Here is a 17,632-nt window from a genome sequence, read left to right on the forward strand (position 1 = left end):
GGTTTGGGGGGGGGTCGCAGTTGGTCTGGGGGGTCCCAGTGTATGGGGGGGGGTCCCTGTTGGTTTTGGGGGTCCCGGGGTTTAGGGGGTGTGTGTCCTGGGGGGGGGCTGGTGTTTGGGGAGGGGTCCTGGGGGAGGCACTTGATTCTGGGGGGTCTCGGTGTTTGGGGGGGGTCCCAGTGTATGGGGGGAGTCCTGGTGTTTGGGGGAAAAAGTTGCCGGTGTCCAGGGAGGGGGGTCCCAGTGTTTGGGGGGGTCCTGAGGTGTGTGGGGGGGTCCCGATGTCCTGGGACAGGCTTCTGGTGAGGGGGGGGTCCCAAGGGGTATTTGGGCGGGGTTTCCTGGTGAGGGGGGGGGTCCTCGTGCTTGGGGGGGGGGGGTGTTCTGGTAAGGGGGTTCCTGGTCCTTGGGGGGGAATCCTGGTGTCCCTTGGGGGTGGCTCCTGGTGATGGGGGGAGTCCCATTTTTTGGGGGGGGGGGGGGGTCCTGGTGTCCGGGGGGGGGCAGGGCCTGCGCTCCCTGTGTGCTTGGGGGGGGGGGGGGACAGCAGGGCCAGGCCTTGGGGGGGTCCCAGGTGGGTTTTGGGGCTGGGGGGGCTTCTGGTTGCTGGGGGGGGGGGGGAGGCACAGATTTGGGGGCCATTTCGGGAATCCTCACTCTCCTCTTTATCCCCCAGGCACCCCCCCCCCCCCGCCAGCCCATCCATGTTCTCGTCGGTCGCGGCCCCCCCGGCTCAGGCCCTGCTGTCCCCCCCCTCTGGCGAGGCCCCCACCTTCGCCCGGGCCGGGAGCGACTTCGCCGACCGCTCGCAGCCCTTCCTGCTGGGGGAGCGCAGCTTCAGCCGCCAGTACGCGCACCTCTACGCCGCCCGCCTGCTCTGCATGCGGCCCCGCCTGGCGCAGCGGGCGCAGCAGCGATGGGGTGAGCCCCCCTCCCCCCCCCCCCCCCAAAAAAAAAAAAAACGACCCCCGGCAGCCCCCCGGCCTCCTTCCTTCCTCCGCGGGGCGAAACGTCGCCGCTGCGCTGCTCCCCCGGTTGCTTTTCGGCCGGGGGACGCCGCGGGGGAAGGATGGAGGACGTGACCCCCCCCGTAACCACCGCATCGTGGCGGGGGGGGGTTGGGATGGAGCAGCCGAAGCGGGTTGTTTTCCTGATTTTTCTCCTGCCTCCTCGAAGCCTCCGCATTCCTGGCGGTGCTGACGCCGTTCCCAGCCCGCCGCTGCCCTCCTCGGCCTCCCGCCGCGGGGATAAACCCCCGTCCCCAAGCCCCACGGGGACAAACCCCCCATCCCCAAATCCCACGGGGACAAACCCCCCGTCCCTAAGCCCCATGAGGACAAACCCCCGTCCCCAAGCCCCACGGGGACAAACTCCCCAGCACTCCCCGGGCGAGGAGGTGACAGCGGCAGCCTGGGGAGGGCCCCTGGCCATGGGGGGCTTCCCTCGACGGCCCCCTTCTGCTGTTGTTTCTGCTGAAGCAGGGCGAGCGGTTCGCTCTGGGATGAATTTAGGGAACGGTCCCAGTTTGGGGGGAAAAAGGGGAAAGAAATGCCGTGAGCGGGGTCCCGGCGCTGAGCCCCCGTCCGTCCCCGCAGGCAGCGGCGTGGCGCTGCGGAAGCTGTGCGAGCTGCGGGCGGGCGAGCGGTGCTGCGTGGTGGGGACGCTCTTCAAGGCCATGCAGCTGCAGCCCTCCATCCTGCAGGAGATAAGCGAGGAGGTAACGGCGGGTGCCGTGCCGTCCCCCCGGGGAGGGGGACGCGGGCGGGCTCGTGGGGCCGGGCTGGCCCCGGCGGCGGTGATGGCGGCGCGGCCGCCTCTCCCTCCCTGGCTGAGCCGCTTCCTCCTTGGCCGACGGCCGCGCCGCTGCTGGCGTCGCGGGGAAGCGCTAAGTGGAAACAGCCCCGACCGGCACGCAGCTGGCGAGCGGCCCCGAGGGCGGCCGGGCCTCCTCCGGGGGCTGCGCCCGCCTGCCCGGACCCCAAAAAACCCCCGCCCCCGGGGTCCCGCCCTCGTCCCCGCAGCACAACCTGGTGCCCCAGCCGCCCCTGCCCAAGTACGTGCACCCCTCGGACGAGCTGATCCTGGAGGACGAGCTGCAGCGCATCAAGCTGGCGGGGAACGTCGAGGTGTCCAAGATGGTGACAGGTAGGGGACGGCGGCGGGGCGGCCTCGGCTCTGCCGGCACCGCCGGGGCTGAGCGCCGTGCTCGCCGCAGGCACCATCCTCGCCGTGTACGGCAGCGAGCAGGAGGACGGCGGGTTCCTGGTGGAAGAGCTCTGCTTCGCTGAGCTGCCCCAGCCCCTGCCCTGGGCGGGCCCCAGCTCGGACAGGTGAGTCCCCACCGCGTCCCCATCGTGTCCCCGCCGCGTCCCGCAGCCCTGGGGACCGCCAGAGGCCCCCGTCCCCGCTGCCCGCCCTCTCTTCCCCCAGGTTCGTGCTGCTGGCCTCGGGGCTGGGGCTGGGCAGCGGCAGCGGCGAGTCCCTGCTGGGCACCCAGCTGCTGGTGGACGCGGTGACGGGGCAGCTGGGCGCCGAGGGCCAGCAGAGCTGCGCCGCGCTCATCTCCCGCGTCATCCTGGCGGGGAACCTGCTGAGCCAGAGCACGCAGAGCCGAGACAGCCTCCACAAGGTGCGGGGGGGGCCTGGTAAAGGCTGGGCGTGGGGGGCACGGAGGGGCTGCGCTCCTCACCGCCTCCCCGCCGCCGCAGGCCCGGTACTTGACGAGGAAGACGCAGGCTGCGAGTGTGGAAGCCGTGAAGATGCTGGACGAGATCCTGCTGCAGCTCTGTGTGAGTGCCCAGGGCTCGATGCGGGTGCTGGGGTGGGAGAGCAGCTCCCAGAGCCCCTCGGCGTGGGGCAATGGGTGGTGGTCCCCCCCCCACACAGCCCCCGCTGTGCCCCGCAGACCTCTGTGCCCGTGGACGTGATGCCCGGGGAGTTCGACCCCACCAACTACACGCTGCCGCAGCAGCCGCTGCACCACTGCATGCTGCCCCTCGCCAGCGCCTACTCCACGCTGCAGCTGGTCACCAACCCCTACCAGGCCGACGTGGACGGCGTCAGGTGGGGACCGACGTGCCACCAGGGCTCTGACAGCCGCTGGTGACAAGGGGGGTTGGGGACAAGTCGCACCGAGCATGGAGCCGCCCTTCCTTCCCCCAAAACGTAGGTTTTTGGGGACGTCGGGGCAAAACATCAGTGACATCTTCAAGTACAGCAGCATGGACGACTACCTGGAGATCCTGGAGTGGACGCTGCGGGCGGGACACATCAGCCCCACGGCGCCGGACACCCTGGGTAAGGGGGGGGCACCGCTGTGCTGCCCCGAGGCGGGGGCTGCGGGGCTCCGAGTGCCCCGTGGGGGGCTGTGGGGACGGGTTCCCCTCCTCACCTCCGCCCCCGCAGGCTGCTACCCCTTCTACAAGTCGGATCCCTTCATCCTCACCGACTGCCCTCACGTCTACTTCTGCGGCAGCGCGCCTCGCTTCCAGTCCAAGGTGATCACGGGTGAGTCCCGGCCCCATCCGGCCCCGTCCTCGCTCGCGGCCGCGCCGGGGCTGGCGCCTGACGCCCGCCTGTCCCCGCAGGGGACGAGGGGCAGCGGGTCCTGCTGGTGGCGGTGCCCGCCTTCAGCACCACGCAGACCGCCTGCCTCGTCAACCTGCGCGACCTCAGCTGCCAACCCATCAGCTTCTCCGGCTTCGGGGCCGAGGACGATGACGGGGACATGGAGGTCGGGCAGTGACGGCGCGGCACGGACTCTGTCACCGCACGGAGCCGCGGAGCTGCCGCGGTGCGGGACCAGCAGCCGCTGGGAGAAGCGACGCGGCGCTGCTACCAATACAGCTTGGTTTATTTGTGTAACAAAACCGCGTGGAGGGGACTGGGGCCGGCGCCGCGAGGGCCCTGCCCTGGGGAGCGCGACCGCCCCGGCCGAGCCGCAGTGCTGGGGACCTGGGCTGCGTCCTCCTTGCCCGGCCGTGGTGGCACCGCCGGGTCCCTGGGGACGGGGCCGTGTGTCCTCGCCTGAGCCCAGCCCGGGGGACGTGCTGCAGCTGCTGGCCTTCGGGGCAGGCATCGGGGTGGCGTGGCCGTGGTCCTGGCAAGCGAGGCGGGTGGGAGCTGCAGCCTGCCCGGCGCGGGCGAGGAGCGCTGCGGAAGCAGGTGACGGCGCCTGCAGCGGGCAAAACTCGACCAAGCGCGAGCGCCTGGAGGCGGGAGCGAGGGAACGGGCGTCCTCTAGTCACCAAAGTTCACAGTGTAGGTCTCGGCCGTGGTGAAGGGCTGCTCCGTCCCCGTGCCCACCTCCCAAGCCTCCGTCTCCGTCACCAGCTCGGTCACCACCTCTGTTTCGGTCTCCATCTCCCAGGTGCCGGCGGTGGGAGGCTCCTGGCTCCAGGGCGCGTAGGTGGTGCTGCTGAAGGGGCTGGGCAGGGCCGTGGTGGGCGCTGGGGGGGCCGTGGGGCCGTGGGTGGTGGTGGTGGCGTTGAGGCGCCGCAGCCTCATCTGCTGCCGGAGCCGCATGCGGTGCCGCAGGCGCTGGCGCAGCCGGAGGCGCTCGCGGGGTGTCATGGGGCGCCCGGGCACGATGCGGCGGATGGGCCGGTTCCCGTTCATGGCCATGATCTCGCGGATCCGCTTCCAGTTGGAGCGCGACAGCACGAAGTTGCACTGGGTGGCCCCGATGTCGTAGAGGACGCTGCAGGTCTTGACGCTGGGGTTGTAGCCCTCGGCCCGGGCCGACACGCGGTACTCGCCCGGGTTCAGGATGCGCCAGTAGTCCCCGCCGCTGGCTGCGGGCGGCGAGGGGAGGTGAGGGGGCTGCGGAGCAGGGCCGCGGCGCCCTCGCGTCCCCCCGACCCCCTACCTGTCTTGACGTTGTGATTGATGCCCCCCACGACGATGGTGGCGTTGGCGATGGGCTCTCCTTGCTGGTCCGTCACCAGGCCCTTGATGCCCCGGTGAACCTGCGCGGAGGAAAGGGGCGAGGGGAGCCCGTGGGGCCGGCGGGGCGGCCACCGGCTCCCGGCACGCGCGCATGGCCCCGCGCCTACCTGCTCCATGAAGGTGAGCAGCGACTCCTTGTTGTTCTCCCACTCCTGCTGCAGCTCGCTCTCGTGCGGGAACTTGTCGCAGCCCAGGTAGACGGAGAGCTCCAGGCAGTTGGTGTGCAGGTAGCTGAAGTCGTTCATGCCTGCCAAAAAAACAACCGAGGGCCCGTTGGCATGCGGTCACCCTCGCCCACCCGGCGGCTCGCTGGCACGGCACGGCCCCGCTTACTGCCGGCCCGGGGGTGCCACTTGGCCCCCTGCACGATGCCCATGGAGTCGGTCATGTCCTGCGTGTGGCAGCCCCCGCGGAAGGTCTCGGTCATGGTGAGGTGGGCCGAGGCGTAGGAGATGGCGAGCCAGCGGAAGATGGCGTGGTCGGGCGTCTCGTGCACCTCGGGGTTGTCGTCCTCGTAGTCGTCCGGCGGGCGCGGGGCGGCCGGCGTCTCGCTGGGGGGCCGGGCCGCGTCGAAGGGGTAGGACACCAGCTTCTCCCCGCCCTGCAGGTTGGCTCCCAGCACGAAGGGGTTCTTCTCCATCCAGGCCATGATGGCCCGCGTCTCCACCGCCACCTGGACAGAGGCGGTGTGACACCCGGCCCCTCGCCCACCGCCGCCACCGCCCCCGCCAGGCGCCCCGCGCTCACCGTGGCATCCTCCTCCAGGTAGTGCTGCGGGACGGGGATGTGGTGGCTGGGGAAGCGGTGCGGCACCAGCTTCCGCTCCTCGGCCGCCCACAGCGGCGAGGCCAGGTCGGGGAAGTTCTCAAAGAGGTCGTAGCCCTCCTCCGTCCAGTGGCCCAGCGCCCAGTTGCCCAGCTCGGAGCCCTGCGGGTGGTGGGGGACCGGCGGTGAGCCCCCGGTGGCGCCGATGTCCCCGGTGCCACCACCGCCACCCCGGCGCCGTCCCTGCTCCTCACCGCCTCGCGGGCCAGCTCGTAGCCGTCGGGGTTGAGGGAGGGCACGAGGTGGATGCGGGTTTCGGTCACCAGGCTCCGCACGCGGGGGTTGCCGTCCTGGTACTCCTTGCAGAGGAACTGCATCAGCAGCAGCAGCAGCTCCCGGCCCAGCACCTCGTTCCCGTGCAGCCCCGCCGTGTACCTGAACTCGGGCTCACCTGCAGGACGGGTGGCATCACGGCACAGCCGTCCCCTCCCCGTGTCCCCCCGTCCCCCCTCGCCCCCTGCCTTGCCTCACCCGTCTCATGCTCGCCGGGGTTGTCGGAGATCTCCATGGCGTAGATTTTCAGCCCCCGCGAGCTCTTGCCGATGTTGTAGATGCGGGTGATGGTCGGACACTCCTCGTTCACCACCTTCATGAGCTGCGGGCGCAGGGGGCGAGCGCTGGGGCACGGGACGGGGACGGGGAAGGCACCCCCCTGCCCCACGGGGTGCCACCGCGCTCACCTGCCTCATGTCCTTGTAGCTGTGGTGGCGGAAATCCAGGTTGTCGGCGGACGTCACCTCGTTCTGCTGGCTGTAGTAGCTGCTGATGGCTGCGGAGGGGACAGCGATGTGGCCCTGGGGACCGAGCGGCTGCCACCGCCCCGCTGTCCCCCCCCTGCCACCCCCGTCTTACTGGAGAGGGGACAGCCCAGGACCTCCAGGCGCAGGCAGAGGCTCCCGTTCCACGTCTGCGGGTAGATGCGGATGTAGCGCGCCACCACCGGCTCGGGGAACTCGGTCAGCACCGGCGTGTCCTTGTCCACGTTGCCGTAAAACATCTGGGGAGGGGACACGCGGGAGTGGCAGCGGGTCCCCAGCGCCACCCCAACAACCCCCATCCAGCCCCCCCACGCCGCGCACCATCTCCTCGTAGCCGTTGGTGTACATCGTCCAGCTCTGGCTGTCGTTGCTGAAGCCCACGTAGAATTTGGTGACAAAGTCGTCGCTGCGGGGGGAAGGGGAAGGTGCGTGGGGGTGGCTGTCACCCCCACCGCCCCGCTGCTGGCCCCGGGGCCACCCCCCCCCATCCTGTCCCCGTCCCCTTACTGGATCTGGGAGTCGCGTCCTTGCGTGATGACGCCGGTGAACTTGGTGGTGCGGCGTGTGTCCACCTCCAGCCAGTGCGCCCGGCTGTCGTCCTCGGCACACCACGCGCCATCGAAGAAATCGTCCTCATTGGCACCCGCCTGGGGACAGCGAGGGGACAGCGAGGGTGGCGCAGGGACAGGGACGGGGACGGGGATGGGGACAGGGACGGGCGCCCACCTGCATGTTGAGGCGCCCGCGCTGCGCGCCCAGCCCGTGGCGCAGCATGGAGGAGGCCAGCATCTGGTCGTCCTCGATGCGGTGGGACTCCAGCCCGATGGGGGGACACTCTGGGGGGTGGGGGACATGGCACAAAGTCAGTGCCACCCCCCCCAGCACGGTGACCGCTTCCCCCTGTCCCCAGGGACGGGGACACTCACTTGTCTTCTCTTCTGGCGGCGCCCACTCGTCCTCATCCGTCTCCCACTTCTTCCCCCCTGTTTTTTTGGGTTTTCCTGGAAAACGGGAGCGAGGTGAGGGGGCAGAGCCAGGGTGTGGGGGGGACATGGGGCGGGGGGCCCCCACCCGCACCCACCTTTGCGGTCCCGGCCCTTCTCCTCCGCCCAGGTCTCCTCCTCGTCCTCCTTGCTGCCGCCGCCTTTCTTGGGCTTCCCTGGCAGGGGAGAGCGGCCATCAGGGACGGGAACGGGGATGGGGACGGGAACGGGGATGGGGACGGGGATGGGGATGGGGACGGGGATGGGGACGGGGCCGTGCCGTGCCGCCCCCCCAGCCTCTCACAGGGTTTCAGTTTCTCCTCGTCCGTCTCCATCTCCTCCTCTTTCTCCGGCTGCTTCTTGGGTTTGGGCGGCGGGGGCAGCCCGTAGTCCACTGTGGGGTGGGAACAGGGCTGGGACGCCCCTTTGGGACCTGGGGGCCGGCCCGCGGCCCCACAGAGCCCCCGCCAGGGGCAGGGGTGCCCCCAGTCTCCCCCTGGCTCGTCACTCACGGTCATCGTAGTCGGGTCGCTCGAAGCCCTCCTCGTAGTCCCCCTCGGTCACGGGGGCGGGCAGCGGTGCGGGGGGCTCCTCCGGCTTGGCTGGGGGTGGCAAAAGGGTTTGGGGGTGCCCCTGTGGGGTCCTTTACGCCTCTGTGCGGTCGCTGTAACCTTACAGGGTCTCCAGTGCCTCTGTAGGGGTCCCCATGCCCCTATGGGCGCCTCTCTGTCCCCTGTAGCTCCCATGAGGTCCCCAAACCCCTTTTGCAGTCCCCATGGCCCTGAATGAGTCCCCATGTCCCCACGGGATCCCTCGAGCCCCTGTGGAGTTCCCATTGCCCTGTGGGGTCCCCAGGTTCCTGAATAAGCCCCCATGTCCCCACGGGATCCCTTGAGCCCCTGTGGAGTTCCCATGCCCCTATGGGGTCCCCATGTCCCCATGGGATCCCTCGAGCCCCTACGGGGTCCCCGTGTCCCCACAGTGTCCCCTGCACCCTCACGTGCTCCCCGTACATCTCTGGTGTCCCCATGCCCGTCCCAGCCCTGGGCTGCCCCAAAACGATGCTGCCCCCCACCCGGGGCTGGGGACCCCCCCCACCAGCCCCCTTTGTCCCCCCGTCACCGCACTGACGTGGTGGCGTCTCCGGCTGGGGCCAGACTCGCACGGGTTTCTTCCTGCTCGGGGGCTTGCGGGGTTTCTGCTGCCGCCGGATGTACTCGACTGGGGACGGGGGGGGGGGGGACAATGACTGCGGGGCTGCGAGGCGGAGGGGAAGGGGGGGACGCATCTGTGTCCCCCCCCCCAGCCATCCCAGGGGACCCCGTCGGTCCCCGCCCGCCCCCCGGCACCGTACAGTCCTCGTAGTCCTCCCGCTCCAGCTGCTCGTTGTAGTCCAGCGTCGGCGGCTCCGGCTCCACGGGGACCTCTGCGGGGGGGACACGTGGGGCTGGGACACGGGGAGGTGGCAGCGGGATCACAGGGGTGGCACTGGGACACGGGGGGAGGTGGCACTGGGGATGCTGGGGTGACATTGGGATGCGGGGAGGTGGCACCAGGGCAAGGGGAGGTGGCACTGGGATCACAGGGGTGGCACTGGGACGCAAGGAGGTGGCACCGGGATACGGGGAGGTGGCAAGAGGACAAGGGAGGTGGCAACAGGGATGCCAGGGGTGGTACTGGGATGCAGGGAGGTGGCACCAGGGCAAGGCGAGGTGGCACTGGGACACAGGGTGGTGGCACTGGGACACGGGGAGGTGGCACAGGGATGTCAGGGGTGGTACTGGGACGCAAGGAGGTGGCACCAGGACACAGGGAGGTGGCAACAGGGATGCCAGGGGTGGTACTAGGACGTAGGGAGGTGGCACCAGAGCACAGGGAGGTGGCACAGGGGAACAGGATGGCACTAGGGGGGAGGTGGCCCCAAGGCACAGGGAAGTGGCACTGGGGATCAGGGGACGGCACTGGGATGGAGGCAGGTGGCACCAGGACACGGAGAGGTGGCACCAGAGGGGTGGCAAAGGGATGCAGGGAGGTGGCACTGGGACACAGCGAGAGGACACGGGGGATCAGAGGGTGGCACTGGGGATACAGGGAGGGGTCACCGGGGATCAGAGGGTGGCACTGGGATGCTGGGAGGTGGCAGCAGGCCACCGGGAGATGACACGGGGGACCAGGGAGTGGCGCTGGGGACACAAGGAGGGGGCACCGGGGATCAGGGGGTGGCACTGGGATGCCAGGAGGTGGCACTGGGACGCAGCGAGAGGACACGGGGGATCAGGAGGTGGCACTGGGATGCCGGGAGGTGGCACTGGGACGCAGGGGGTGGCCTCGGGCTCTCACCAGCCTCGGGAGCGGGCTGCCAGTCCTCCCCGCCCAGCTCCCAGCGCTCCGTCGGCAGCTCCTCCAGCTCGCCTGGGGACAGGGACACGCAGAGGGGTGGCAGCGCTGGCGTCCCCGGCCCACCCCCAGCGAGGGGACCCCAGGGAGGGAGGAGACGGGGGACAAGGGGCAGGACGGGGGTGACCCCGACCACACCATGCAGCCCCCCGGGGACAAAGCAGCGGGGGAGCTGAGGGGACGTGGGTGACAAGCGCTCAGCACAGGACGGGACCCCCGGTGTCCCCCCGCTCACCTCGGTCTCTGCCATCCTCCTCCTCCTCCTCGGGGACCCGAGGCTGCCCTGGGGACAGGGATGTCCCCTCTCTGTCCTCACCCCGTGGGGGGTGCGGGGCCACAGGGGGCTCCCAGGGGGTGTCCGGCGGCTCCGGTGGCCTCGTGCCCGAGGGCTTCTTGGTGGCCTTGGGCGGCTTCTCCTTGGGTGGCTTCTTGGGCGGCTTCTCCTTGGGCTTCTTGGAGCCTTTGGGGGGTTTCTCAGAGCCTTTGGGGGGTTTCTCGGAGCCTTTGGGGGGTTTCTCGGAGCCTTTCGGGGGCTTCTCGGAGCCTTTCGGGGGCTTCTCCTTGGGCTTCTTGGGGGGCTTGTCCCTGTCGTTGCTCTTGTCCCTGCTCTTGTCCCGCTCCTTGTCCCTGTCCCTGTCCTTGTCCTTTTTGGAGCCCCGCGCTCTCTCCTTGGGCTTCTTGGTGGGTTTGGGGGCTTTGTCCTTCCGGGCCTTCTTGGGTGCCTCGGGCTCCGGCAGCTGCTCTGGGGGGTCTGGGGGGGGGGGGGGGGTCGGGTCGGGGGGGCGTGGGGGCAGCCCCTGCCCAGCACCCCGAACCCAGCACCCCCAGCTCAGCACCTCCAAAACCCAGCACCTCCAACCCAGCACCCCGAACCCAGCACCTCCAAACCCAGCACCCCCAGCCCAGCACCCCCCCGCTGCCCCCCATCACTCCCCCCCCCCCCCCATCCCACTCCCTCCCGGTACCGGGCAGCCCCAGCAGCCCCCCCCCCCCCCCTCACCGGTGCCCAGCCCGGTGCCGGCGCCCGGCTCGGTGGCGAAGCCCGGCTCGGTGCCGTCCCCGTCGCCGTCGCCGTCCCGGTCCCCGTCGGGCCCGAGGAAGCCCCTGAGGAACGCCTCGATCTCGGCGTCGGTGAGCGCGGGCGCGGCGGGGTCCGGGGCGGCCCCGGGCAGCGGCAGCAGCAGCGCGGCCGCCAGCAGGAGGCAGGAGCGGGGCGGCCCCGCCAGCGCCATCGCCGCCGCCGCCGAGCACCGGCACGGCCCGGCCCGGCCCCGCCGAGCACCGGGGGAGGGCAGGGGAGGGGCGGGGGCGGGCCGGGGGCGGCACCGGGCGGGGGTTTTTGGGGGGGGGGGGGGGGAAACGGGACCGGCACCGCGTTGGCACCGCGTTGGCACGGCACGGGGATGGCCCGGCAGCGGCACGGTGTTGGCACCGCGTGGCGTCGGCACCGGCACCGCGTTGGCACCGCGTTGGCACGGGAACAGCCCCGGCCCCGCGTTAGCACGGCACGGCGCTTCGTTGGCACCACCTGGCACCAGCACCGAGTTGGCACCGAGTTGGCACCGCATTGGCACGGCTCTGGCACTGTGTTGGCATCCCGTAGGCACGGGAACGGCACCGACACTGCGTTGGCACAGCACAGCACGGCACGGCATTGGCACCTCACGGCACCGGCACCGAGTTGGCACTGAGTTGGCACCGCACTGGCACGGCACGGTGCTGGCACTGCACGGCACCGGCACCGGTACCGCGTGGGAATGGCACTGCTTTGGCACCGTACGGCACCAGCACCGGCACCGTATTGGCACCTCCTGGCACCGCGACTGGCACTCGCACCGCTGGCACGGCATGGCACAAGCACCACGCGGGCACCGTGCTGCATCGGCACCGATACCGGCACCGTGTAGGACCAGCACCGCTCAGCGCTGGCACTGCCTCAGCACCAGCTCTGCACTGGAACCAGCACAGCACTGGCAGGGGACCCAGCACCGCGTGCAGCGCACGGGCACGGCACGGCCACGCCGTGGCCACCGAGCGTGCGGCACCGGGCTGGCCCCATCCACCAGCACCACTTTGGACGGGCCTCACGGCACCGCGTGCCCCGTCCCTGCTGGCCCAGCACCGCGCCAGGCCCCGGCAGGATCCCGCAGGCTCCCCGGGCCCCGCGGTGGCCGGGCTGGGCCACGTGGCCGGGCTGAGCCCCGCGCTCAGCACACGTGTGGCCCCCGGCCCGGCCGTGAGTCACCGACCAGACACGCTGCGGCGGGGGCGGCTGGTGGGGGGGGGGGCTGCCCTGCGGCAACCAGTGCTGCCCAGTGCCGCCCAGTGCCTCCCAGTGCCGCCCAGTGCTTCCCAGTACCGCCCCACTCCGGTGCAGCACCCCTCCCCATTAAGCTCCCCGCGCCATGCAGCTCCCGGTACCCCCCCATGCAGACCCCCCCCTCCCCCATATCGCCCTCCCAGTGCAGCCCCCATGTAGCCCCTCTCCCAGTACAGCCCCCATTACCCTCCTCCAGTTCCCAGTACAGCCCCCTGTGCAGCTCCCAGTACAGCCCCCCCCCAGTTCTCAGTACAGCCCCTCCTAGTACACCCCCCCAGTACAACCTCCCCCCCCCAGTTCCCAGTACAGCTCCCAGTGCAACTCACTCCAGTACAGTCCCCTGTGCAGCTCCCAGTACCCCACCTCCCCCCCCCCAGTTCCCATTACAGCTCCCCCAGTACAGCCCCCAGTGCAGTTCCCAGTACAATCTCTCCCGTACGGCACCCCCCCCCCCCCCAGCTTCCCAGCACAGCCCCTCCCAGTACACCCCTCAGTTTCCAGTACAACCCCTCCAGTATAGCCCCCTGTGCAGCTCCCAGTACCCCCCACAGTTCCCACTACAGCCCCTCCCAGTACAGCCCCTCCCAGTACACCCCCCAGTTCCCAGTACAGCCCCTCCCAGTCCATCCCCCCCTTCCCAGTACAGCCCCCCCAGACCAGCCCCAGCAGGAGCAGGGGGCCGGGACCCCCGTGGGGACAACGGGTGACAGCGACCCCCCCGTCGGGGGTCCCCGCGCCAGCGGCATCAGCAGGGCCCCCGGGGGGGGGACACGCGGGGACAGGCCCGGCCCCCCCCCGCCGTCCCCACCCTTTCCTGCCGCCTGAGTCACCGCCACCCGGCCCCGGCTTCCGGGTGTCCCGCGGCTCGTGGGGTGTCCGTGGGGTGTCCGTGGGGTGTCCGTCTGTCCGTCGGGGCAGCTGTCCGTCCGCCCAGGTGTCCGCCTGTCGGGGGGGGTCCGTCCGTCTGTCCGTCTGTCCGGGGGGGGGGGAAGGGGGGGGGCGGTGTCTTTTGGGGTGCCCGCAGGCAAGGTGTGTGCCCGTGGGGATGTCCGTCTGTCTGTCTGTCTGTCCGTCCATCTGTCTGTCCGTCCGTCCGTCCCTGGGGGCTCCCTGCCCGTCTGTCTGCTGGGGTGTCTGTCTGTCCTCCCAGGTGTCCGTCCGTCCATCTGTCGGGGTGTGCCCGCCTTCCCCACCTGTCTGTCTGTCTGTCCGTCCAGCTGTGCGTCGAGGCACATCTGTCTATCGGGCTGTCCGTCTGTCTGTCCTCCTGGGCGTCCACTCACTGGGGCGTCCGTCTGTCCATCGGGGCGCCCAACAACCCATTGGGGTGCCCAGCTGTCTGTCGGGAGGGAGGGGTTGTCTGTCCATCCTTCTGGCTGTCTGTCCATCCATCCACCTGTTGGGGTGCCCACCGCTCCTTCTGGCTGTCCGCCTGCCCTCCCGTCTGTCCGTCTGTCCATCGCCGCGTCCCCTCTCCCCACAGGACCACCCGCTCTCAGACCACCGCTCTCCCCGCCGCCTCCCTGCCACCATGTACACGGCGCTCCCCAAAAGGTACCGACCCCCCAAAAAAACCCTCGCTCCCCCTCCAAACCCCCCCTGACACCCCCCCTCCCCGCAGCGGCTCCCCCTTCGGCCCCGTGCCCACCCGCCCGGGGCTGCACATCTGGCGGGTGGAGAAGCTGCGCCCGGTGCCGGTGCCGGAGGCCTCTTGGGGCACCTTTTTTTCGGGGGACGCCTACCTGGTGCTGCACCTGGGGCCCGAGGAGCGAGCCCACCTGCACCTCTGGATCGGTGAGCACGGGGCTGGGGGGGGGCAATATGTGTGGGGGGGGTCCCGCTGAGCCGCCCCCGCTCCCCGCCGCAGGCCAGGAGGCGTCGCGGGACGAGCAGGGCGCCTGCGCCCTCCTCTGCACCCAGCTGAACGCGGCGCTGGGCGAGCGCCCCGTCACCCACCGCGAGGTGCAGGGCAACGAGTCCGATGAGTTCATGGAGTACTTCCCCCGCGGCGTCACCTACCAGGTACGGGCTTCGGGAGCCCGAGGGTGCCAGGGGGGTGCTGGGCATCCCCGGTGGGTGCTGGGCGTCCCAAATGGGTGCTGGGCATCCCCAGTAGGTGCTGTGCATCTCTAATGGGTGCTGAGCATCCCAAATGGGTGCTTGGGCAACTCTGGTGGGTGTTTGGGCTTCCCAAATGGGTGCTGGGCATCCGTGGTGGGTGTGCAGGATGCCCCCAAGCCCCCAGCATCCCCCCACCCCGCTTGCTCCCCACCGAGCACGTGGTGTCCCTGCTGGGTGCTGCCCACCCCCAGCGCTCAGCATCACCCCTGCGTGCCCAGAACCTCCTCTGAGGCCCTCAACATCCCTACCATGGGGCTCAGCATCCTCTCCGGATGCCCAGTCTCCGTGCTGGGTGCTCAGCACCCCCCCTAGGTGCTCAGCACCCCCTACGGGTGCTGGCCACCCCTTCCCAGCGGTCGGTGTCCCTGCCGGGCGCTCAGCACCCTGTGCCGGCAGGAGGGCGGCGTGGATTCAGCCTTCAGGTCCGTGCGCCCCGGTGCTGGCCCCGGCCCCGTGCGCCGGCTCTACCAGGTGAAGGGCAGGAAGAAAATCCGGGCAACCGAGCGGGACCTGAGCTGGGCCAGCTTCAACACCGGTGACTGCTTCGTCCTCGATCTGGGTGAGGTGGGTGGCCCCGGCCCCGCCGGCCCCCAGACCCTTCCCGCTTGGTGCAAGTGCCCCGTGTCCGTCTGGGTGTCCGTATGTCCTTGGGGGCCATCAGCCCATTGGGGTGTCTCCCCATCCATAGCGGTGCGTCTGTGTGTCCTGGGTGTCCACCCATTGCGGTGTCTGTTTGTCCTGATCAGTCTGTTGGGTTGTCCACCTGTCCTTTTGGGTGTCCGTCTGCTGGGGCATCTGTCTATCCATAGGGGTGTCTGTCTGACCTTCCGGGTGTCCATCTGTCTGTAGGTTTCCATCTGGTTATTTTTCTGGGTGTCTACCTGTCCTGGGTGGCCATATCTGTCTGTCCTGAACATCAGTCTGTGGGGTTATCCACCTGACCTTCTGGGTGTCCATCTGTTGGGGTGTCTGTCTGTCCTCACCATCAGTCTGCCGGGTTGTTCCTCTGTCCTTCTGGGCATCCATTGGGGCATCTTGTCTATCCCTAGGGCTGTCTGTCCATCCTTGTGGACATCCATCCACCCATCAGGGCATCTGTTTATCCATACGAGCGTCTGTCTGTCCGTCTGTCCTTCTGAGCATCAGTCTGCTGGGTTGTCCCTCTGTCCTGGGCATCCATTAGGGCATCTCATCTATCTATAGGGCTGTCTGTCCGTCCATCCATCCATCCATCCATCCACCCATCAGAGTATCAGTTTATCCATATAGGTGTCTGTCTGTCCCTCTGCGTGTCCATCTGTCGGGGTGTCCCCTTGCCTAGCGGTGGCCACCGGGCTGGTGCGGGCCAGCCCCGCCACCGCCATCCCTCTCCGTGTCCCCAGGCCATCTTCACCTGGTGCGGGGCCCGCTGCAACGTCCTGGAGCGCAGCAGGGCCCAGGAGCTGGCGGCGGCCATCCGGGACAGCGAGCGGGGCGGCAAGGCCCGCCTGGAGGTGGTGGTGGACGGCGAGGAGCCACCGGAGATGCTGCAGGTGGGTGCCCGTGGGACGCAAGGGGACGCGGGTGGCCCTGCCGGGGCTCTGTCATGCCGTGTTTTCGCCCCGCAGGTGCTGGGCCCCAAGCCCAGCTTGCAGGAGGGCAGCCCCGAGGAGGACGCGGTGGCCGACCAGAGCGCGGGGACGGCCGTCCTCTACAAGGCAAGGCCACCATGGCCCGGGGCGAGGGGCTGGGCACGGCCTGGGGACGCTGTGGTGGTGGCAAGGGGCACAGGGCCACACAGAGGGACACTGGGGTGGCCTGGTGGTGACACCACGGCGGTGACACCCCGGCCACCGCAGGTGTCGGACGCGACGGGGCGCATGGACCTGACCGAGGTGGCCAGGAGCAGCCCCTTCAGCCAGAGCCTGCTCTGCCCCGACGACTGCTTCGTGCTGGACACGGGCGCCGGGGGGAAGGTCTACGTGTGGAAAGGTGCCTGGGGACGGGGACGGGGACGGGGACAGGGCAGGGGACAGGTCCCCCCCTCCAAGGCTGACGTCTCCATCCGCAGGGCGCAAAGCCAACGAGCAGGAGCGCCAGGCGGCTCTCAGCGTGGCCGAGGAGACCATCGCCCGCATGGGCTACTCGCCCCGCACGCAGGTTGGCACGGGAGGGCTGGGGGGTGCCACGGTGATGTCCCCTCGTCCCACATCCCCACCGTGTCCCCGTCCCGCAGGTGGAGATCCTGCCGCAGGGCTGCGAGACGCCCCTCTTCAAGCAGTTCTTCGCCAACTGGAAGTGAGGGGAGGGCACCACGGGGCCAGGACGTGCCCCTGCCACCCCCGGGCCATTTCCAAGCCCAGGCCACCCCCGTGCCATCCCTCAGCCCCTGCTACCTCCAAGGCCATGCCGTCCCCATGCCACCCCCGTGCCCCCTCCATCTCCATGCCCAAGCCACCCCCGTGCCATCCCCATGCCCCCTCCATCTCCACCCCGGTGCCGTTGCTGTCACCCCATCCCCACGCCACTGCCACCCCCGTGCCCCATCCCCTGCTGTCCCCAAGCCCATTTTGTCCCCATGCCCACGCCTGTCCCCTGCCACCCCCCTCCCCACCCGCTCTGCTGCTGTACCTCTGCCACCTCCACCCTGCCCCGTGCCCTCACGTCACCGCCGCGCCCACGCCACGTCCCCGTGCCACCCCCGTGCCCCGTCGCTGCCATGCTCACGTGCCACCCCCCTCCTGCACCCATGCCTGGCGAATAAAGGCCCGATGCTGAGCCCCGTGTCCCACCGCCAGCCTGGGGGGCAGGAAGATGTGGGGCTGGGGACAGCAGGGGGTGATGGTGGCCACAGCAAGGTGGCCCTGACACCCTGGGGCCTGGCAGCACCCATGGGTGCTGAGGTGACAGGGAGGCAAAGGGGCTGCGGGGGCACCCTCTCAAGGTCCCCTCACCCTGGTGTCCCCACACCCTGCTATCCCCGTGTCCCCTGCTTCCCCCTCGCCCTCAGTGTCCCCAGGTCCCCAAAACGCCCCTATAGTGCCCTACGCACCTGGACCCCCCCACTGCTCACTCCGGCTGCGGTCTCTTGGCCGCTCTTCTGAGCAAACCTCCCTCCCTCGTTAGACTCATCACCAGAACCAATACTAATTGCCCACCTAATTATCCCTGCCCTCACCCCCTGGCGCACGAACCCGCTCGGCGCAGCGCGGCCGCAGCTTCAGACCCATTGCGAAACTGGCACTGAGCCCCACGCCCAGCTCAGCTTCCCCTTATTAAAGGTTTCTCGTTGGCGCTGGCGG

General features: G+C 70.0%; 3 protein-coding genes across 3 annotated transcripts; 2 read left to right on the forward strand and 1 right to left on the reverse strand.

The window, feature by feature from the left end:
* Positions 1–678: 678 nt before the first annotated feature.
* Positions 679–3,869, forward strand: POLD2 (DNA polymerase delta 2, accessory subunit). The gene is made up of 10 exons (XM_083811527.1): positions 679–921; positions 1,596–1,717; positions 2,022–2,145; positions 2,216–2,330; positions 2,431–2,629; positions 2,709–2,789; positions 2,906–3,063; positions 3,170–3,297; positions 3,406–3,507; positions 3,588–3,869. Exons 1-10 carry the CDS (start codon positions 705–707, stop codon positions 3,743–3,745), a joined length of 1,404 nt encoding a protein of 467 aa, XP_083667653.1. The 5' UTR covers positions 679–704; the 3' UTR covers positions 3,746–3,869.
* Positions 3,836–11,189, reverse strand: AEBP1 (AE binding protein 1). Its single transcript, XM_083811526.1, has 21 exons — positions 10,911–11,189; positions 10,146–10,661; positions 9,854–9,925; positions 8,868–8,939; positions 8,645–8,734; positions 8,026–8,115; positions 7,818–7,907; positions 7,612–7,689; positions 7,457–7,531; positions 7,257–7,366; positions 7,038–7,177; positions 6,852–6,936; positions 6,625–6,769; positions 6,453–6,541; positions 6,244–6,367; positions 5,967–6,163; positions 5,695–5,874; positions 5,281–5,620; positions 5,055–5,194; positions 4,868–4,967; positions 3,836–4,793 (listed from the first exon to the last, which is right to left on the reverse strand). The coding sequence occupies exons 1-21, from the start codon at positions 11,140–11,142 to the stop codon at positions 4,240–4,242; spliced, it is 3,519 nt and encodes a 1,172-aa protein (XP_083667652.1). The 5' UTR covers positions 11,143–11,189; the 3' UTR covers positions 3,836–4,239.
* A 1,841-nt stretch (positions 11,190–13,030) lies between these two features.
* CAPG (capping actin protein, gelsolin like) lies at positions 13,031–17,108 on the forward strand. The gene is made up of 10 exons (XM_083811530.1): positions 13,031–13,164; positions 13,714–13,784; positions 13,852–14,024; positions 14,098–14,252; positions 14,748–14,915; positions 15,734–15,883; positions 15,959–16,048; positions 16,190–16,322; positions 16,402–16,490; positions 16,567–17,108. The coding sequence occupies exons 2-10, from the start codon at positions 13,762–13,764 to the stop codon at positions 16,630–16,632; spliced, it is 1,047 nt and encodes a 348-aa protein (XP_083667656.1). The 5' UTR covers positions 13,031–13,164; positions 13,714–13,761; the 3' UTR covers positions 16,633–17,108.
* The last annotated feature ends 524 nt before the right edge of the window (positions 17,109–17,632 follow it).

Source organism: Anser anser (assembly GCF_964211835.1).
Source record: "Anser anser genome assembly, chromosome: 26".
Classification (NCBI taxonomy): Eukaryota; Metazoa; Chordata; class Aves; order Anseriformes; family Anatidae; genus Anser; species Anser anser.

Bases quoted from the DNA above. Each gene is read 5' to 3' on its own strand.
- CAPG (XM_083811530.1), top strand. From the start codon at position 13,762: ATGTACACGGCGCTCCCCAAAAG. The intron at 14,253-14,747 runs GTACGGGCTTCG...CTGTGCCGGCAG, and splicing joins CCCGCGGCGTCACCTACCAG to GAGGGCGGCGTGGATTCAGC. The intron at 16,491-16,566 runs GTTGGCACGGGA...CCCGTCCCGCAG, and splicing joins GCTACTCGCCCCGCACGCAG to GTGGAGATCCTGCCGCAGGG.
- AEBP1 (XM_083811526.1), bottom strand. From the start codon at position 11,142: ATGGCGCTGGCGGGGCCGCCCCGCTCCTGCCTCCTGCTGGCGGCCGCG. The intron at 8,940-9,853 runs GTGAGAGCCCGA...TCCCCCCCGCAG, and splicing joins GCAGCCCGCTCCCGAGGCTG to AGGTCCCCGTGGAGCCGGAG. The intron at 7,690-7,817 runs GTGAGAGGCTGG...CTCCCCTGCCAG, and splicing joins CGAGGAGAAACTGAAACCCT to GGAAGCCCAAGAAAGGCGGC.
- POLD2 (XM_083811527.1), top strand. From the start codon at position 705: ATGTTCTCGTCGGTCGCGGCCCCCCCGGCTCAGGCCCTGCTGTCCCCC. The intron at 2,790-2,905 runs GTGAGTGCCCAG...TGTGCCCCGCAG, and splicing joins AGATCCTGCTGCAGCTCTGT to ACCTCTGTGCCCGTGGACGT. The intron at 3,064-3,169 runs GTGGGGACCGAC...CCCAAAACGTAG, and splicing joins GCCGACGTGGACGGCGTCAG to GTTTTTGGGGACGTCGGGGC.